The sequence below is a fragment of the Phalaenopsis equestris genome, unplaced genomic scaffold, assembly GCF_001263595.1.
Source record: "Phalaenopsis equestris unplaced genomic scaffold, ASM126359v1 Scaffold000840, whole genome shotgun sequence".
NCBI lineage: Eukaryota > Viridiplantae > Streptophyta > Magnoliopsida > Asparagales > Orchidaceae > Phalaenopsis > Phalaenopsis equestris.
This window is the reverse complement of record NW_018165280.1, coordinates 1,341,911-1,362,335: the sequence shown is the minus strand read 5'-3', so window position 1 is coordinate 1,362,335 and position 20,425 is coordinate 1,341,911. Positions and strand designations below refer to the sequence as shown.

The following is a 20,425-nucleotide window of genomic DNA, read 5'->3' as shown; positions in this document are numbered from 1 at the left end:
GAATTACACGAACGTGTCTAGAACATCGATTTTACTTAGGGACTCCCATATTGATATGATTTCGAGTGGAAGCAAGTTAAACGTAAATTGATGCATTTAAATGAAATAATAATAAGAAAATAGATTAAAAAAAGAAATTCTACTTATAAGAACCCACGCAATCCTCTGCCCCCATTTCATTCGAAAAATTATTGCATACGGACACCGCATGCAGTTAAATCACATTAATTTACGGTGATGATGTATTTTGATGGGCAAACTTTAAATGTTTTTATTATTTTTTTTAAATTTAATTGCATATAATTTTTACATCCCATTCTCGTCGGCCCTAGGGATGGGTCGCTCCTCTCACCCGTGAACCTTGCCTCGCCGCATCTCATCACCTGCTATGCTCACCCCCGGCTTGCGCACACCTCGGCCGACCTCCTCCCTTCCTCGTCACATCGGCGAGCCGTAGGTTTCCAAAACTTACGTACGCGATGCCCTAGCAACAGCCTTCCACTTCTAGCGCTCGCGTCCCTGCCTGCTAGCCCCCGCCGGCGAGCCCCATTCGGCGACCGGATCTCCGCCCTAGCAATCGCTGTTCACTGCTTTTTTCCCTCCTCCACCGAACGAGAGCTCCCGCCGGCAGCCAACCTAGGTATCGCCGTCGACTTCTTGCTCCCGTCTCCGTTATCGCCAGCATTTTGTAAGGTATCCATGCTTACGTCTCTTTCGTTCAAGCATCGCGCTCCTGGAAGAAGTTGCTTCTTCTGAGTCGCAGAGACTCCATATGTTTTTTAAGCTGAGTGAAGTGTACTGTTTTAGCTGCATCTTACTTATTTCGCGCCATATCCTCCTCTAGACTTCACAAGCTCTATCAATAGCATCTACATTTTCTTCTTTTTATCCGGGCTTTGCTTGTCCCTCTTAAGTATCCGGGTTTGGCTGAATTGTTTGAATGCTAGTAGGATTTAAGTGAGTTTGGATTTATAAATAATGATGGAGAAGATTTGGAAAACTGTTTGGTCATCTAAATCATGAAACCGGGTAAGTATTATAAAATTGTTTGGATGCGTATTAGAATACTTGGCGATTTAAATTGACTTGGGGGCTCTTAAGCTGTTTTTGCTGGGATCCGGTCCTCATATTGAAACAACTTGTCCATTCATTGTTTATTACATATCTAAAGATATGGGAAAATACAATAGGATGTATTCTAAAATGCCTTTTCAATGATTTCGATGACTATAGGATAGTGCACGTGAACTTGCACTTTAATTTCATTTAATTTCTTCTTTTATTTAAATTATCACATTCACGTGCATAATGTCATGCAGTAAATTCTATTAATAACTTTAATCCATTTCTTTCTATATCATTCCTTTATGAGGAATTTGTTTGTGTTCATGGCTGTTTTTGTGTGCTGGATTCTCCATTTCAAGCGGGGTTTATTCAACTTCCTTAGGCATCTTGGTTCAGTCGGTCACAGCCTTATAGGACCCCTATCCTCTTGATCTCTTCCCGAGTCCTCTGCTTTTTTTGCTACTCTGCGCGCCTCTGTTTCTCTGTTGCTCATAAAAGTTGGAACAAATCTACAGTCCACTGACTAAATCAGAGTTGTGGAACCCATTGTGAGACCTCCTTAACCATGAGCTGTTTCTTAGATGCATCATGGATTTTGCTTGACTCAATTACAAACTCACTTATATGTGGATTTGACACTCTTATATGAGGAAAGTGATTAACAGTATTCAAAGCAATTAGCTTTCATTAATTTCAGGTGATTTCTAGTCATCAATGTTCCATATTTCGAAGTTGTCATTTGGTGTTAAATTGACATTTAAACTTATGACATTCCACATGATGTCAGGGATGCTTGAAAAGGATTATTTGAGATTGGTGTTATTTTCTTTAAGAAATAATCGAGCAATAATGTTCAATATGTTCATTTATTCCTTTTGTTATATGCATTTTAGTATTTAGTGTTATATGATCTACCTAAACCCCTTTGTCTGGCGGTAATTTAAATTTCTCTCTTTTTTTGTTAGACAGGAAAATTGAAAACTAGATTTAAACTGTGTAAACATGCTGCAATAAGTATAGGGAATGCTGGTTTTGCTGTTATTGCTTCAGCAAAATGGTCAATTGAACAATTTTATGTTATATAGTTTGTGACATGTCTTGCTCTATTTGGTTTCAATTGATTGACTGCAGTTTGAGATTCAGATATAGCTTATTACATTAAAATATTTTTTATTTTGAAATTTTGTAATTATGTTATAATTTCAGCTATTTTTTCATAATTTATATAGGTGCTATATATTTACAAATAATTTATTTGATGATAAAATATATGTTTGTAGTATTTAATTCTATTTAGTTATTTTTAAGATTTAGTTGCTTTCATTGTTGACTTGGTGCCCTCCCTTGATCTGTCGATGTGTGGGCTTGAAATCAATTCATTTCAATTAATGGAATACAAGTCTTGTTTCTAAACTCGGTTTTTATTTTCTTACATAAGAGATAGTGTGCATGTATGCACTCAAGACGAAGTTGCAATGTAGCAAAATGAATTAATTTATTGGATATCAAGTTTAGTTTTTCCCATCCCAAATTGGAATAAGTCATAAATTCAGAATAAAAGATAAGTTTTTTGCTTAAGCTAAAGTCCAATTGTTTGCTTTCTGATAACTTACTTATAAGGGCAATCTACACTAATTTTTTTAACAATATTCACACTTTTGAGGACATTTTCTTAGCCATAAATAAACACTTATGTTTCTACTAATTATGTACCACAATAAAAATTTCGTCCTTTCCAATTCTCTCCCTTTTAACATGATAATCGAGTCTGTTGAGCTGTCTATGTCTTTTCATTGTCTTTCAATTGAGTTTTTGTTTTTCTTGCTTGATGTGACCTACTAGAAAACTTCTTCTTGATCATAATACCAACATACATCCTCATCCAACTCCAATTATGTTGCCATGCCCCACATGCAATCAATCCTGACATGGTAAACATCAAGCTTTTGAACCTCCAATAGAGGCGCTTTCATCAAGGAATATAAAAAACTCTATTGCAATATGCCCCAACTTGGAGTCATCATGTTCCATATCTCCTAGCATATGACCTCCTCTTCCTCCTCCTGTGCCATCCCTACTTAGGGGCACACTCTTCTCTCTTTCTGATTGACATTCAACAAGTTGTGAGGGCTTGTTGCTTGTAACTCACACCTTTGGTTTCCTTTATCAATATGATTTTGATCGCTTCTATTACAATTTACCTCAACCTTGGTCGCCATCCCTTCACATTTTCTCTATAATATCTTCATTGCTGAATTTTTTCCTCAATCAAGGCTCTCTAGCAATGCTCATCATTATCACCCTTTATTAACTTGCTTTGACAAAATAATCTTTTAACATTATTTATCAATACTCAATTGAAGGATCTTGTCTGTGTTTTCTATGAAATGAATCTTATTACCAACCTGTTGGAACTAATTTTCGCTACTCTCTTTTGATGAATTAATTGCGTTACTCGTAGCACTGACAGCTCTGGCTGCTTCCTATTAAGTCACTAGTATTTTTAAGCTCAAGTTGATATCTTTTATTTTAGCTTAAGTTTGTAGGGATTATTATCATATGTAAATTATCACATATGATAATTTATTTATAGTGTAAATTTATACTATTTATTAATGTGATATTTTATACATGGCCATTGTCGAATCTTAAGCCTTGTATGTAAAAATTGGAGAGTTGCATCAGGTAGTTGGCAGTCAGCGTAAAATTTGTCAAAAAATCATGACATGAATCCTTTTGATCATTTTGTAATTGATAGGGCGTCCTCTATAAACGATGCACTGTACGACCTAAGTACAGTGAAAAGTGTGCAAGGGTCGCTACACCGGCTCCCGGGTGTAGTGTCAAATAAACAAGGGTTCCTACACTATGGACGGATGCGGGTAAAGAAGTTTGTCCATGACATTAATATTAGGATAAGATTTTGAAATATAGGCACTCTCACTGACAAATTAATAGAATTAGTTGATATTATTATTCATTGAAATATAAATATCTTATGTAATCAAAAAACTAAATGCTTTGGAGAAAAGACTAAAAAGATTGATAACTTAAGTTTTAAACTGTGGTATTCAAGTAACTGTCACACTAGAAATTGTATAGATGTAATTATAGATAAAAGTTTGAAAGATAATGTTGTAAAAATTAATATAATTATTGTCTTTAAGATTATTGTTGATATTAAGATTTTTAATATTATAAGTGTTTATGCTCCTCAAGTAGGTTTAGATATAGATTTTAAAAAAAAATTCTGAATAATCTAGAAGACTTAATATAAATGATACCTTCTGAAGAAATAATTTTTATTGGAGATTTAAATGAACATGTCGGTAAAGTGACAGAAGATTTTATAAATATTTATGATGATTATGGTTTTGGAGTGATTAATGAAGAAGATAGAGCTCTATTAGATTTTGCTTTGACGTATAATTTTGTTATTGCTAATCCTTTATTCAAGAAAGAGATGAGCATATTATTACTTATTAGAGTGGATATAATAAAACATATTGATTATTTTCTTATGAGAAGAGAAGATCGTCGAGAATGTAAAGATTGTAAGGTCATTCCAAGCGAGGATTTAATTACTCAACATTGATTATTAGCTCTAGATTTTATGATGAATAATTGTAAAATAAAAAATATTAGGAATCATTATTGTAGAATTAGATCAGACACCTAAAATACAAATAAAATTATTTTTGTAAGTAAACTTCAAGATTTGAGACGTTCATGAAGAAGCAAATTCTTTATCGGATAAAGTAGCAAATACTATTAAACAGGTGGTAAAAGATGTATTTGGAGTATCAGAAGGAAAAGTTTTTATAAATAAAAATAGTTTGTGGTGGAATAAGAATGTGCAAGAAAAAAATAAAATATAAGATGTTATGTTATAAAAATTGGTTTAAATATAAAAACTTTGAGAACTTAAAAAAAATATAAAATGACTCGTAAAGAGTTTAAGAGATGAGTTCGTGGCGCTAAAAATTCTACTTTTATTGTTCTTTATAATTGATTAGATACTAAAGAGGGTGAAAAATATATGTATAAACCAGTTAAACAAAAATAAAAAAATAAAGATTTAACTCAAGTAAAGTGTATTAAAGATGAAAATAAAAAAAAAATGTGTTTTTCTTAGAAAAAAATATGCAACATAGGTGTGTAAGTTATTTTGATAAACTGTTTAATGAAGTTTTTAAAAATACGATCAATCTTAGTGATCTTGATATCGTTAATAATTGTTTACCGTCGCATAAACTGTTTAAAATGCTTCATATTTACCGTCGCATTAGTAAAAAAGAAGTTAAGAAGGCTTAAAGAAAACCAATAGTAGAAAGTCTGTAGGACCTGATGATATTCTTATTGAAGTGTGGAAATATTTAGGAGATTTGAGAGTTTCTTAGCTTACTAAACTCTTTGGTATTATTTTAAAAACTAAAAAGATGCCCAAGGAGTGAAGGAAGAGTGTTATGGTCCCCATGTTTAAGAATAAAAGGGATGCACAAAAGTGCAAATAATAGAGGAATTAAGTTGATGTGTCACACTTTAAAATTATAGGAGAGGGTAATTGAACATAGGTAGGAGAGGGTAATTGAACATAGATTGAACATAGGTTAAGAAATATTACAGAGATTTGTCATAATTAGTTTGGATTTATGCCGGGTTGGTTTACTATGGAAGCTATACATTTATTGAGAGGTTTGATGGAGAAGTTCAGAGAGAATAAGCAGTTTAGAAAAAACATACGATAAGGTTCCAAGAGATATCCATTGGAGAGTTCTAGAGAAGAAAGGTGTTGATATGACTTCATTAAAGATATGTATATTTGAACTGTTACTTGTGTTCGGACAAAAGAAGGATTGACCAAATATTTTTCTATTTTAGTTGGATTACATCAGGGATCGGCTTTAAGCTCATATTATTTTGCTTAAGTTATGGATGCTCTTAATGGACATTTACAGGAGAATGTACCTTGGTGTATGATTTTCGCAGATGATATCCTTCTTTTGGATAAAAGTAGAGAAAAAGCTCGGGAAAAAAATTGAACTATAGATTCTAAAGGCCCTCATTTGAGTAAAACCAAAACTGAATACATGAAATGTAATTTTAGTAGAAGTTTCTCTAGTGACAAAGTTGTAACTATGGGTGATCAAATTATTAAATGGTGCGAACGCTTTAGATATCTCGGGTCTATTGTTCAAAGTGGTGGTGATATAGATGGGGATGTTATTAGTAGAATTCAAGTTGGTTGTTTGAACTGGAGGAATGCTTCGGGCCTATTGTGTGATAGAAAGGTATAGTTTAGCTTGAAAGGAAAATCTTATAAGATGATGGGGCCTGCAATGCTTATGGCGTTGAATGTTTGTCTTTAAAAGAGAAGCATAAAACTAAGTTAAGTGTAAAACTAAGTTAAGCTAAGTTAAGTGTTGTCGAGATGAGAATGCTTAGGTGGATGAGTGGCTTTACACTTATAGATAAAATACAAAATAAATATATCCGTGATAGGGTTGGTGTACCTCCAGTGGTGGACAAAATTTGAGAGAGTCGTCTTAAATGGTTTGGTCACATTTAAGGTCGATCATCTAATGATCCGGTTAGGAGAGTAGATGTTTTAGATTTGACTTATGTTGAGAAATGTAGAGGTGGACCTAGAAAGACTTGAGCATATTGTTTGAGAAATGATATTAATTTATTAGAATTAAATGAAAATATTACACTCAATAGGCCGTAATGGAGAAAAAAAATTCATGTAGCCGAACCCACTTAGTGGGATAAAGGTTTGTTGTTGTATTATTATGATATTTTATTGTTAATGTTGTGGAGAAAAATTAATTTTATGTAGGATCACAAACGATTTTCAGCAAGGCACGAAGAAACATTTGACTATTAACTATTTGTATTGATTATGTGATATGCTGCTAGAAGTGATAATTGGGGCCATAATATGAAGTTTACCTTAAAATTAATACAAATAGAATCTGAAGTTTAACTATATATAATAAAAATTAAATGCCATAATGCATGCCCACTTTCTATGCATATCTATATGTCTGCCGTAGTTTAATTTGCAATTTATCTCTTCATTTAAACAATTTACCTTGTTTTTTACTAATTAATTGTTTCTGATCATTTGTATTTATAGACAGTGCTGGAATATGGGAACACTGAATTCTTTATGGCTGCTTACAAGGAAGTCTGTGACAGGTGCACTGTTTGGCATCACAATATCAGATAGATATCTGACTGTTTCTCCTGTTCGAGGTAACTCTATGCATCCTACATTTGCCTCAAGTTCCACCAATTTTCCTGGGTATTTAAAAGGTATTGTCTCTAGACCAAGTCTTTATAGTTGGAATTAGAAAACTAAGGAGTTCTGTCCTCAAGTATGATTCTGAGAGGCTGATTATACATTTATGTGGAAAAGCTTCTTGGTCACAGGTGATCTTGTACTAATAGAAAGATTCTGCTTACATGACTTCAAGTTTTCCCATGGAGATGTTGTGATTTTTCAGTAAGTTGAATAACATTTTTCTGTTGCATTTAGTTTAGTAAGATGTATCCCAACAATTGTTGGTGAGTTATTTTGTAATCATGCAGATGCATTCTATGTTTGTTTTTCTTACTTATGTTGCAGATCTCCAAGCAATCACAAGCAAATATATGTCAAAAGATTGATAGCTTTGCCTGGTGAATGGATTCGTGTTTCCTCTGATATGGTGAAAATTCCTGATGGACATTGCTGGGTTGAGGGAGACAATTCCTCTTCAAGTTTGGATTCAAGATCTTTTGGACCTGTAAGTTATCCAAGAAACTTTTACCTTTTTAATGCTGTGCGACAATGTAAACTAATTTAGGATGCAAGATAAGTGAAAGGGAGTATGAGTGCTTGTGAGGCTTGGACAAAGGATAGAGGATATATGACAAGGATTTGGTGATTCAAAATTCTGGAGAAGATATGGTTATTAATAGGAAGTGGGGATCAAAAGCCCAGGAGGCGATTGTTGCAAATATGATGTTAATCTTCATCTGTAGGTGCATGCATATCGTTGTGCATGCCATGTATATCTTAGCTTGTGGAAAAACTCGATACTCCCATATTATTATTTTTTTTTTGCAAAAAAATTGCGTTGAAAAAATTACAAAAAAATTGAACAACTTTAGGGACCATATATAAAGTTTGATGCTTGTATGGCAATAGAACATCATGGAAAAAAAATTCATAATTAAAGCTTTTATCTAGGTCAATTAAAACCGAAACAACTGCAACAACTCTAAACATTATGAAATAGAAGCCTGAAAAGTCTCACTAGATTCATTCCTATATCATGTATTCCTGAATTATTAATCTCATTTTCAGCGTTGTCTATTCAAATGTTAATTTCAAATGGTCACAATTTTATTAATAGTTAAATTGGATAGTAGCAAGTGTTGGTGGGAAAATAACTTATGTATTATTGAATAGAGGACCCTTTTTATATAGTATAGTAACCAATATAATAAACCAAGTTACAACAAAACAAATACGGTCTATTGACTATTTTTAGAGAAGCTAAATGGTTTTATGGTATTTCTTATGCTAACACTTTCGTCAAGCTAGAGCATATGCTTTAATAAGTTCCAATTTATTATATAGCTTGAAGTATTAAACTTGATCGAAAATCTTGGTGAATATATTTGCCAATTATTTTGAGTTGGGAATATGAGAAATAATAGTATTCTTTGATAGAATCACATCCCGTATAAAGTAACAACCAACCTCAATATATTTTGCTTCAACATTTGATTTTACCTTTATTTGTTGTTCTAATTCTTCTATTTAATATAGTTGCCTCCCACAAATATCTAATTCTCAGATGGGAATTTTGCAACTTCATTTAAAATAATATAGCTAGCATCAAAAGAACATTCACGATACGGTTTTCATTCTATTATAGTAGCCATTTTATTAGTAGCTTCATGATAGATTAAAGGTTACACATATTAACTTCCCAATGTTCCTATTTGGCAGTTTGCATGTGTTAGTTCATGATTTTTGCAATGAAGAGATATTTAGTCTGTTGGCAATAAGTTAGATCAATTTATCAACCAATATCTAATAATGAGAAACATCTTTAAATATCTCCTTTTTATTGATAGCTTTCTAAGTATTAGTGAGCGTGTAAACAGGTTTTCAACCTAACAGGATGATTTCTTTTGGATGTTTTGTGGCATTCTTTCTTTGATTTAGGGAAAGTCCTTTGTTGAAGATAATTATATTCCCTAAAAATATTGGTGATTGCACACAATTTAATTAGAAAAAACTTTTATAGGCAGTGTTGTACTTAAGTGACGTCATTATGATCACTCTTAGTAAGAATGGTTTCATCAACATAGACCTTTATGATAATAGAGTGGGCTCTGAAATACACTTATGAGCTCATGGGTTATCCTTCAACTTCAACCCTTAGATTTTAGGGACTAGATGACAAGTGATGTGGTCTTTGTAAGGATACACTATTTCATTTACTTGGAGAGATTTTCCTTAAATATGAGTGTGAACTATCTAGGTTTTGTAATAGATATAAGGATGGATGTTTCCCATGGGCACAAGCTCTGATGTTTAATTACACCTATTGATCAAATACATTATTCATGCTTTAAGTTCGTGATGGTTAATTTTGTTCTTGCATTATGGTGTGATTAAGGGACGGGCGCTCATCTTGATCATGATCTCTTAGTTCCATCACCTTGGGTCAACCTCAGGGGTCCTGACCTACCAACAAAATAGGGCTTAACAAATATATCGCATAGGAATTTTGATGACTAGTTTTATGTTGCATTTTTCTAGTTATCTCGAGTAGGTTGGGTGGCAAGTATGTTTTGAGGATATTCATTATATATTGGTGAGATCCATTAGTATTTGCCTAAATAGATTCAATTTAATGCAAGGTTTTCTTATGTGATTGTTTGAGTTAATGCATTGGGCTTGATACATTTATATTGAGATTAAATCAATAGATTAATGCAACGAATTCAGTGATTCATGACCAAATGTTGGGTTCACTTTAGAAAGTAGAGCACCCTAGAGCATATAGATGATTAGGGTTGCAAATGAATGGAGTTGAGCCATGCACGTATCTGATTAAGCTTGAACTCGTTTTTTAAGAGCTTATTTGAGCTCGACTTGAGTTCAATTTGTGTTTTTAAGACTTTGTGCACAAGCTTATTTATAAATATCATGTTTGAGCTCGGTCATATAAGGATTATTGAGATCATTAGCGTGCAACTTATTTAACAAAATAAATGAGTCATACTTGAGTCTTACTTAAGCTTTACACGAGCGGCTTGTTGAGTAAATAAGCAAGTCATATAAAAAAATGCTCATAAAGCCTAAAATTTAACTTGTAACCGATATTGTTCATGAACGAGTTCTAAAAGATTTTTAATCAAACTTGTTCACGAGTTTTAAATGATATATTTTAATAATATAAATGAATTAAACAAATTGTTCAAGCTTGTTCATTTAGTAATCAAGTACTTATGAAAGTGTTCAAACTTATTCGATTAATTAATCAAATAATCATGAATGGTCTTTAATTGAGCTAAACCATGGGCAGTTTGCCTATGAGCATTAATTTTAATTGATTGTTATAGGAGATTTCTTGAGGTGGCAGCCCATATTTGACCCTTTGCTCTAGATGATCCTCGAGGAAAACTATTTAGGTCAGCATTTATGTGATATAGGACAATCTTTGACCCAGTCTAGTGACTATTTGGTTCACGAGAGCCCTGTGGTCTTGATTTAGATAAAGATGGCGGTTTCATCCTGGAGGAAACCCTACATATGGTTTTGCTGATTGATAAGACTTACTGGTGTTTGTCTAGTCTTAAAGATTGATTTGAAGTTTGTGATCATACATTTATGTATTTGATAGTGATGACTTGAGATTTGAAGTTCAAGTCCTTAGCACAAACTCAACTTAACAAGGTTGAGGAGTTAGGGTTTGCAACTTCATCTTTGTTAGAGTATGCTTGCAAGACTCAAAATTCATATATTTAATTTGCTCAACTTGGAGATTTATGCATTATTGTGGTTTGATTTTTGAAGGCTTGATGGCTTTGTTTGAACTTGAAGAGAACTTATGCCTCTTTTTGGTAGTGTCGGGCTGCGATTTTCATTATAGGGACTTTTAAGCTACTTCAAGCAATTTGAGGACTTATGTCTCAATTTTATAGAGACACTGGAGGAATTGACATTGCCAATTCAACCAGCTTTGGGACAATTTTATGATTTATGCCTCCATTTGACTTGTGTTTTGAGAGTGTGATCTTGTGAATTTTTGTTGACTCTATCATGAGATTGGGGCTTACATGTTGGAAATGTTTAATTGTGGTAGTCACAGCCTTGACTTGACGGAAACTTTGAAGTGAGTCTTATAATCTTTCACTGTAGGTGCGGCGACTTAAATGACTCTCTTTTAAATGAATTTTTATTGGAGAATTACTTGAAAGCTTTATGCAAGTAAAGTATTTTGGCAGGTCATGCACTTCTAATACTTATTGTTTCATTTGGATCTTGATTTCTATATGAATTTTGGGATCGACATGGTTTAGAATATGGGGCCTTATAACTCTATTTATGACTTACCTAGACGGTTGGGTTTATAGTACCATAAGAAATACTTGAGAGTAAGTCTTGTAACCTAAGTATTGGATTTATTAACAGGTCTTATGACCTCACCTTATAGATGAGTTGCTCAAGATATTTTCTCTTTTAAATGAAATTTTGCTTGAAACAGCCTCAAGACCTGTTAATGCATTACAAGATATTTTTACTGGATTTAAGACTGAATATTTGATCCATAATATTTGATAAAAGAAACTAACTCGATTTAAGTTGGATGCAACAGATTCTGTGATGTCTCGGAACTCAGAAGCACTATTAATTATGATTTGATTTATGGCTGAGACATGTGATTGTATTGTTGTGGATTTTTTTCAATATAAATTATGCTAATGATCTTGATTAAAGGTCTCTAATTGTGTATGCCTTTAATCTCTCTTAGAATGTCATTGGTTTGAAGACATGTCTTTAGCTTACAATTTTTGCCTATCATATAGGAAAAGTATAGGTTAACTTTTCAAGCTATTCAAAAGAGCTTTTATTTGAGAGGCTTAGTGGAAGAAATGGGCATGCACCAGGATAATTTGGCTATTTTCTATGATTGTCAGAGTGATATTTATTTAGTTAGAGAATCATATTTGTCATGACAGAAATAACGATATTTATATTTGATAGCGCTCGTTATGAGAAGGTTGAAGAGGTTTATTTCAAAATATCTCCATTGAGCACATTTTTTTTAACATGCTTTCTATGATAATCTCTATTCTCAAGTTCAGGCAAACCTTGGACTTGATTGTTTGCACTTACTAATGCCCTTTGAAACTTTGGCTGAGGAGAAGTTGGTGGTCATCCACTTTGTTTTTAATAATTTGGAGGATTGATATAAGGATCTGTATTTATTATATTATATAAAACTCAAATTGCATTTTAGTAATCTATAAAACACCTATTTTTAATACTATCCACTTCTCACATGACTGGATTGGAGTATGTAAATGGGTTTTCAAATTGGAGGGAATAGGGAAGAAATCACATCTTTTTTGCATGCAATCGGGGCTTCTTGACTTTGGATTTCCTCGGAGGAATAAGTGGGAGGATCGATTGTAGATTTGTTGATAGGTGTATTTGTTTTTTTTTTAGCTTTATCTTTGAGAAAGATTGCTCCTAGGTTTTGGCGATATCTTCTCCCTACCACCTTGTTAGTTTTGTAAGAAAGGAATTTGATTTTTTTTTTCTTCTTTTACTAATTGATGCCCCCAGTAGATTTATGTATGCTTCATATCGTAAATTCAAGTCAATATTTTGCCCAATTGGATAAATACTTGTATTCTTCTTCTTCTTCTCTCTCTCTCTCTCTCTCTCTCTCTCTCTTTCTCTCTCTCTTGATATATATTAGTTCTTTCAAAAGTTTTGGTAGGAGCAAATGTTTGCCATGAAGTTTTAGCGTATGCTAAGCGCAGGAGTTCGTAAATGACTAATTTAGCCGTTGAGATATGATTAAAGGCCTTGTCATTTGTTTCACAAAGCACCATTTAATTTTTAATATTTATATGTTTTTCTTGTAGATCCCTTTGGGGCTAATTAGAGGGAGAGTGACCCATATCATCTGGCCTCCCCAAAGACTAGGCAAAGTAGAGAGAAAGTCGATGCCAGGAAGAATTTATCAAGACTGAAATGCTTCATGTAAGATTCATACAACCTTCATCATCAATAATTCTTATATTATTTATGTATGTCTCTGCTGGAATTCATTTTTATTGTGAAATTAACTTTTAAAACTGAAGATCCAGTGCTGTTCTGTTATTTCATTCACCTAATATTGTTTGTTTCTATAAGCTAAAGTGCTCCAACAATGGGGTATTTGATTCTTTTCTATCTTTATAACTGCATAATTTGTAGCATTTTTGTAGTTACAAGGTCAGAGTTTCACCAGTTGTTGCCTGGTTAGGTATTATGAATATTACAATGGTTTTTTTTATTTTTTTTATTTTTTTACCTTTTCTTCTATCTTTTGCTTCGTAGAATTTGAATTACTTTTAAGTTCAAATTGAAGTAGTCTAGATTTTGATTGGGAAAGAGAGCGTGCCATTTAGATGAAAAAATTATTCCATACGGACAGACACCGATCCTAACCCTAAATCAGGTGATTTAAGGTCAGAATATATTTTGGTGGGCCCCATCTAATTTTTAAAAAAAAAAACTGAAATATATTCTGACCGTAGATCACCGTGATCTACGGTCAGAATCGGGCACGCATGCAGAGATGCATGCGGTGTCCGTACGCAATAATTTCTCCATTTAGATGACACCAAATTTTAAAAGTGAAATGCCCACAATCTTTATGTATTTACGTGTTTTACATCTAAAATTTCATATTTACATACATAGCATTTTGGTGCTTTAAATGTATGCATGGAAATGTATATTTGACTTTTTAAAAAATGATAGTAATGCTATTTTTTATGTGATATTAAAGATTCAAGTGTTAAGTTTATAAATATGAAAGCTTAGGTGTGCGGTATGTAAATACATAAAGATTGCGTGCTATGCATGTAAATGCTCCCTTTCTTTTTTATTTTATTTTAGTAATGTCATTGACCTCAGTAGACAAATAACACTTCATTAAACTATGGCATACAAATGAAAATGCTACATGAATAAATGGTAGCCATATGGCCCCTAACCAAAGTTGATTCAAGTCAAAGATGTTTCCTATGTTTTCCTTCTTATGTAGGCGTGCTTTTTTATTCCATTTAGTCTTTTAGTCTTTTATGTTTAAATATTATTATTATTATTATTATTATTATTTTAATTGAAACATGTGATTAATATATTGTTGTTTTTAAATACACCCAAAATATCTAAAATTTGTAGTGTATTTGAAGAACATATTAATATGTTTTTAGAAATAAAAAAAAAGTAAAAATATGTAAAAAAAATAAAAAAGTAAATAAATAAAGTTGAAATTACAATTATTATATATTACATATTAACGTATTTACATTCTGTGAATGAAAATGTGCATCTATCAAGATGAAAAAATAATTTGAAATTTTAAAAAAAAAATTAAAAATATAATGCATGCTATTTCTGCATTTATTTCATAATGGAGTAAATGTTGAATGGTATAGAAAGTATTTTTATATTGAATTCAGGCTAAGAAAAAAATAAAAATAATTAAATAAATGAGGGACAATTAAATTATTTAAAGTAAAATTATAAAAAATAAAATAATATAGTAAAAAGAAGATCTGTCAGAAGTGGGATTTGAATCCACGCCCTCAAATGAGGACCAGAGCTCGAGTCCGGGGCCTTAGACCACTCGGCCATCCTGACCAGCTAATTAGGGGTGTAAACGCCGAACACGAGCAAGCCAAAAAGTGTGTTCGTTGGTCACGAATAAAGAGTCCTTTGAACAACTCTAATCATGTAGTCATAAAACAATAAGGGTTTGAGCAACATTTAAAAATTATTATTTATATTAAAACATCATTTGAATCTAATTTAATAATTTTTATTCTATTTTCTTAATCAATTTCTTAATTGATTATAAATCTTTGTAGCCTTACGGTCATAAAATACTATTTAATATATATATATATATATATATATTTGATGAGTAGTATTTAGTGTCAAAAGTTCGTGTTCGACTCGTTAACTTATCGAACAAAATTAACGAGCCGAACACGAGCTTCTTAACGAGCCGAACACGAGTTGTTCGCGAACAACGAGCCGTTTTGACAGCCCTACAGCTAATTCGTAATTTTCTCTTTAAATTTAAAATAAAAAATGTGTTTATTAATATTTAATAAACTTAAATTTTAGTCATTGGTTAAAATGAGAGCTATGTTTGAAGAAACAATTAAAATATGTATTATTAGTCATCTTAAAACAAATTCGTGATTTTATACTTTATTTAAATTATTTAAAAATAATTAATTAAAAAAATTAAGAAAAAGGTACCTTTAAATTTTGTTGGATAGAATAAGAGTGATAAATATCATATAGGAGCAGGGTTCCATTTCGACTCAAGTTGGGGTTGGGACAAAATCGGCTCGCAATTGACTCGAATGGATTGAGTGCATCTCAAAATTAGCTTGTGGATTGTTATATACGATTTCTAGTCAGCTCGGCTCAAAATTGAATCAAGGTCAATTTGATTAGAAATCGAAATGAGCTTGATCAAATGAGTTATTTGGATTCGTTCCAACTCGAAATCGGTTATTGACTCGTTTATTTGGCATTATATGTATAACTTTTTATAAATAAAAATACTTCGAGTCAATCTCGAGCCAGTTCGAGTGGATCCTTGTATAGCTTGAAATCTACTAAAATAAATTTGATCCTAAGTTCCGTCTTATAGCTTGGCTCATTTATTTTGATCCGAGCTAAAATTTAAGTCGATTTTCGAGTGACCAATGATCTTTGAGCTAAGTTCACATCTTCAGAAAGGAGAGGATAAATTAAATTTTCTATGACAAGCAGCAAAGAGCCCCACCTTTGATAGCTACAAGCACTCCAATCTCACGAAAAGGTCATGGGGATGAGAATATAGTTTTATTTATTTATCTTATGAGTGATAAGTCATCAACAAAATTGTATCATCACACACCAATCTTGAATTATTTTTTGAATAATATATATATCTGATTTAAATTAAAAATCATTCATGCCTGCTATTTCAACAAACTTATAGTGAAATTGGCCATCTTGATAAGACGAACCAAATGATACAAAGATTGAACCAATTCGAGCTCAATCAAATTCAGATCAAGCCATTAAAACACTTTTGAAGGTTCCAGATCGCCAATTAAAAAATCAAACGAACTCTAAATTTGACATAGTTATATTCAAATCAATTGTCTCGAGAAAAGAAATCCAACGAGTCTAAGTCCTCTTAATTCTGAGTTCATTATGATCTTCAAATCATCAAACAAAAAAATCCTATGATCAAGAGAGATGAATATAGGTCGTTCAATCAGGTGGTTGAGAAAGTTACTCGCCAATAGACCAAAATACCCCTCTCTTAGAGTTTATAAAATAGACCCTCTCTCTTCACTTGGAGGGGGGAAGAAGTCGATTTCCAGTGCTACTTTGGTCTAAATAACCAGCGATAACTTCTAGGCTCTATAGCTTCGTTGACCACAATCGGTTGCCCTTATTCACCACTGTCCAACAAACTTTTCCATATAATGATGTATTTCGAGTGCGGTTTAACAACGTATCCCGAATAGTGTAACAAATAACACCTTATTAAAGATTAACCCTAAGTCTCAACGATAACCACTTACAATCATCATATTCAAAATAGGCTTTCTCTGGACTTATGAAGATTTAAATATGTACATTTTATAAAGAAAAACATTGTATTTGGTGTGAAGTTGAAACCCTGCCATTCCAATCATGGGATATTTTGAAAGATATGTTTTCTTTGTAATTACATACTTATAGTGGAACACTTTGAGCAGACCCGAAGGTTTTCCACGTAAATGTTAAATTATCACACTACCACCGCAAATCTTTTGACACCCAACAAGAAGATTTACCCACATACTTCTAATTTTTATGATTGTGATGTATCTAAGGCACATATATTTATAAGTATTTGCATAAAAATCACTAGTATTAACTTATATAAAATGACTTACATCTCTGCATGCAGACATTATTATGTCATTTAGATAATAGCATGTGGTATGTATGAATATGAAGACGTTATAAATTCATAAGAACTAAATGGCATGTATGTAAATCTAGTTATTGTTTTGCAATTTGATGTTTTTAGTTTATAATGTAATTTTTGCTTGTAGCATTTGCAGGAAATAAAAATAGTAGAGCAAACTACAAAGAAAAATTTTCAAAAGATTTACATACAGGCCACTCAATTTCTACGTATTTATCTTTCTAACTAAACTTTAGTTCTAGCATATGCGCCTTACCTTCGCATGAAAATATTTATTTCACTTTTTAAAAATTAAAATAGTGATATTTTTTATGTGATATGAAAGATGCGAGTAGAAAAAAAAATTAAAAAAAAAAGGTGCTAGATATGTAAATAAATTGGAATTGGGTGGTATTATTGTAAATGCCCCTAAAAATTATCATAAATGCAGGTTGTTTTCATCTTGGGGCGATTAGATACAGAGCACTCAAATGTTGCTATACTTAGCAAGCAATGAATTGGCAGTTGATACTTAAGTGTTTATATTATTCATCATCTCTTTTAATTCATGTTTTCGTTCATTTCTGATTTTATTTTTAAATAAGCCGTCAGTTTGCTCAACGTCATATACTTCTATTTTCTGAATAAATCTTTCTTCCGGATTATGCAAATTATCATAAGAAGAGAGGATTAGAAAAAGACGAACATACAACAAAGACAACAAGTAAGAAAAAGAGAACGCGGAGATAAACCTCTCAAGTATAGGTCAAGTATCTTCACCCAAACGAGATCAGGCGGAAGCACCTTTGACGAATATCCACAAAAGAATATCAACGTAAACTAACCACAACCAGATTCAAGTGTGTTTGTCTGTTCTGGAGTCTAGAGTGCTCCCAAGATGACGTATCCCATTTGGTTAATTACATATTAGAGGTTGCCTTAGAATACCCTTGATCAAATGAGTTTTACTTACATTAGATGTGACAACTAGCACAGGGCTATCAAAGAATGGTTATTTTATATGGGAATGCTCTGAAGCTTTCAAACTTCCGCTAAGCCAAGGGGCGAATAATGAACCTCTTACGGTCCCACATGAGTAGTGGAATCATTAGCATACAGAGCCTCCAAAATAACCAAATCATTTTGACGAAGAATATCGATACGTCAAAGCACATCCATGTCATAAAGGCTGAAGATAAATTGTCGTATCTCAAATGGGGGAGGGGGCAGCTTATCGATAATCGAGTCGACGAGATGATACAAACGAAGACAAAATGAGCGAGAAGGCTCAAAATGGGTAGTCAAAGAAAGAGTGCCTAGAAGGTAGAGGTAGCAGGGTTAGGGTACTAAGGACCATTTATCCAAAGCCACTAGGACTCTAACTCTACCTAGTTGTGAAGATAATTGACTCAACACGTCTGGAGGTCCCCGGTCAGCAATCAGTGAATTGCGTCGCCTAGGGGTGTAAACGAACCGAACACGAACGAACAGAGCTTGTGTTCGTGTTTGGTTCGTTTGAAATTTAGTTTGTTTAAAAAATAAGCTATAAGCTCGTGTTTGAAATTGTTCGTGAAGTCATTGTTCGTGTTCGTTTCTTAACGAACAAGCGGAACATGAGTCGAACACGAGCTGTTCGCGAACAACAAGCCAATTTAACATCCCTAATATTAATATATATAAATTAATTATATAACTTATATTATATAAATATATAATATATATATCAGTATATTACTAATATAGTATATTAATATATTATTATTATTATTATTTTATTATATATTATAATTTATAAAATTTAATTTTTTGAATATCATAAATTTTTTATATATAATTATTTTAAATTATTTTATATTTCGAACAATAACGATTCGAACACGAACGAACGCATCACTGTTCGTTTTTGGTTCATTTAACTAACTGAACGAAAAAATTTTGTTCATGTTCGTCTCGTCTACTTATCGAATAAATCGAACACAAATTCATTGACGAACCAAACACGAATTGTTCGCGAACAACGAGCTTTTTTGACAGCCCTAGCGTCGCCCATAGGGGCCTTGATAGCCCTAAGGTCAAAAAATGAAAACTCTATCAAATGACTATCAAGTGGAGCTCCAAGAGGCGTGACATATACACGTTGAAGTGGTGAAGATGTCGTTGGAAAGAAAGAAAAATGAATGTTCAACCATAAAGTTGGAAACACTCCCAACAAAAGGACTTACGCCCCGTATGAATCGGGGAGCTTTCTAAATACCTAAAAGCACTTACAACTACCTGAGTGGAAATCTATATTGGGTCAATCGGGTTGAAAAAGTACAGGGATTTCTCCTCGGGTAATGTAAAATGATGCAGTTATCTAAAGCGGTTCTTAAATATTGTGAAAGACTTATTATATTACTTGGGTGAAGAATATGCTATGCAACTCATTTTAAAAAAGGCCCAAAGGCCATGCAGAAAAGTAAATGGTTTTGAAAAATCAAGCCAATTTTAATCCAAATTTTAATTTTTCTTGAAATTTTCATTAAGATTTTTATAGAAAAATTCACAATTTAAAGGTCCTAAAGAGCTCAAATTACAATTTTGTAGCATCCCAGATACAAAAATAAAAGAAAAAAAAAACAAGGATGACAATGAAAATAGAAAACAAAACTTATCAGAAGCTAAAGTTTAATATACAATATGTAAGACCTCCTCCTGGACCATTCATCTATTTTTCTCTTCTACCTTTCATCTATAAAACAAGATATTTACTAGGTTGTATGTACTCACATCTCATACAATGAAATCTAATTCATTGAACCCTACATCTTAAAAGAATTCAACAGTTGCCCTCATTTACTTTCATGTACATGAGCTGTTCAACCATAAATTCTTGCATTTAACGATACTTTTCTTCACAAAACTTCCCAAAAAAAAAAAATAATTTAATGGCTAACCAGATTATATTATATTAAGGTCAATAAAAGGTAATCAAATGGAAGAAAAATGTCTAAAATTGTAAAATATTTAAATAAAAATAGAAAAAAAAATTATCATCTCAGCAAAATTTAAACATTCTCTAATTTAAAGGATTTGTCATCTATATTAGTTATTGAATC

The 20,425-nt window shown here is 32.4% G+C and overlaps 1 protein-coding gene and 1 non-coding gene across 5 annotated transcripts; one reads left to right on the top strand and one right to left on the bottom strand.

Annotated features, from left to right (window-relative positions):
• The first annotated feature begins 305 nt into the window (after positions 1-305).
• Positions 306-13,347, top strand: LOC110031648 (mitochondrial inner membrane protease subunit 2). Of its 4 annotated transcripts, none has more exons than XM_020734970.1 (5): positions 306-640; positions 7,209-7,383; positions 7,501-7,573; positions 7,697-7,856; positions 13,231-13,347. In XM_020734970.1, exons 2-5 carry the CDS (start codon positions 7,218-7,220, stop codon positions 13,336-13,338), a joined length of 507 nt encoding a protein of 168 aa, XP_020590629.1. In that variant the 5' UTR covers positions 306-640; positions 7,209-7,217; the 3' UTR covers positions 13,339-13,347. The 4 variants fall into 4 exon arrangements, with proteins under 4 accessions (XP_020590629.1, XP_020590627.1, XP_020590628.1 ...); XM_020734968.1 differs by having other exon boundaries at positions 7,205-7,383; XM_020734969.1 differs by having other exon boundaries at positions 306-693.
• A 1,570-nt stretch (positions 13,348-14,917) lies between these two features.
• TRNAS-CGA lies at positions 14,918-15,001 on the bottom strand. The gene has a single exon. It is a non-coding gene; the product is annotated as a tRNA-Ser (tRNA).
• Between the last annotated feature and the right edge of the window lie 5,424 nt (positions 15,002-20,425).

What these genes read in the sequence shown, in the direction of transcription:
- LOC110031648 (XM_020734970.1), top strand. Translation starts at nt 7,218, where the DNA reads ATGGGAACACTGAATTCTTTATGGCTGCTTACAAGGAAGTCTGTGACA. An exon ending in TTTTCCTGGGTATTTAAAAG is followed by an intron (nt 7,384 to 7,500) that starts GTATTGTCTCTA and finishes TCTTGGTCACAG; the next exon opens with GTGATCTTGTACTAATAGAA. An exon ending in ATTCAAGATCTTTTGGACCT is followed by an intron (nt 7,857 to 13,230) that starts GTAAGTTATCCA and finishes TTTTTCTTGTAG; the next exon opens with ATCCCTTTGGGGCTAATTAG.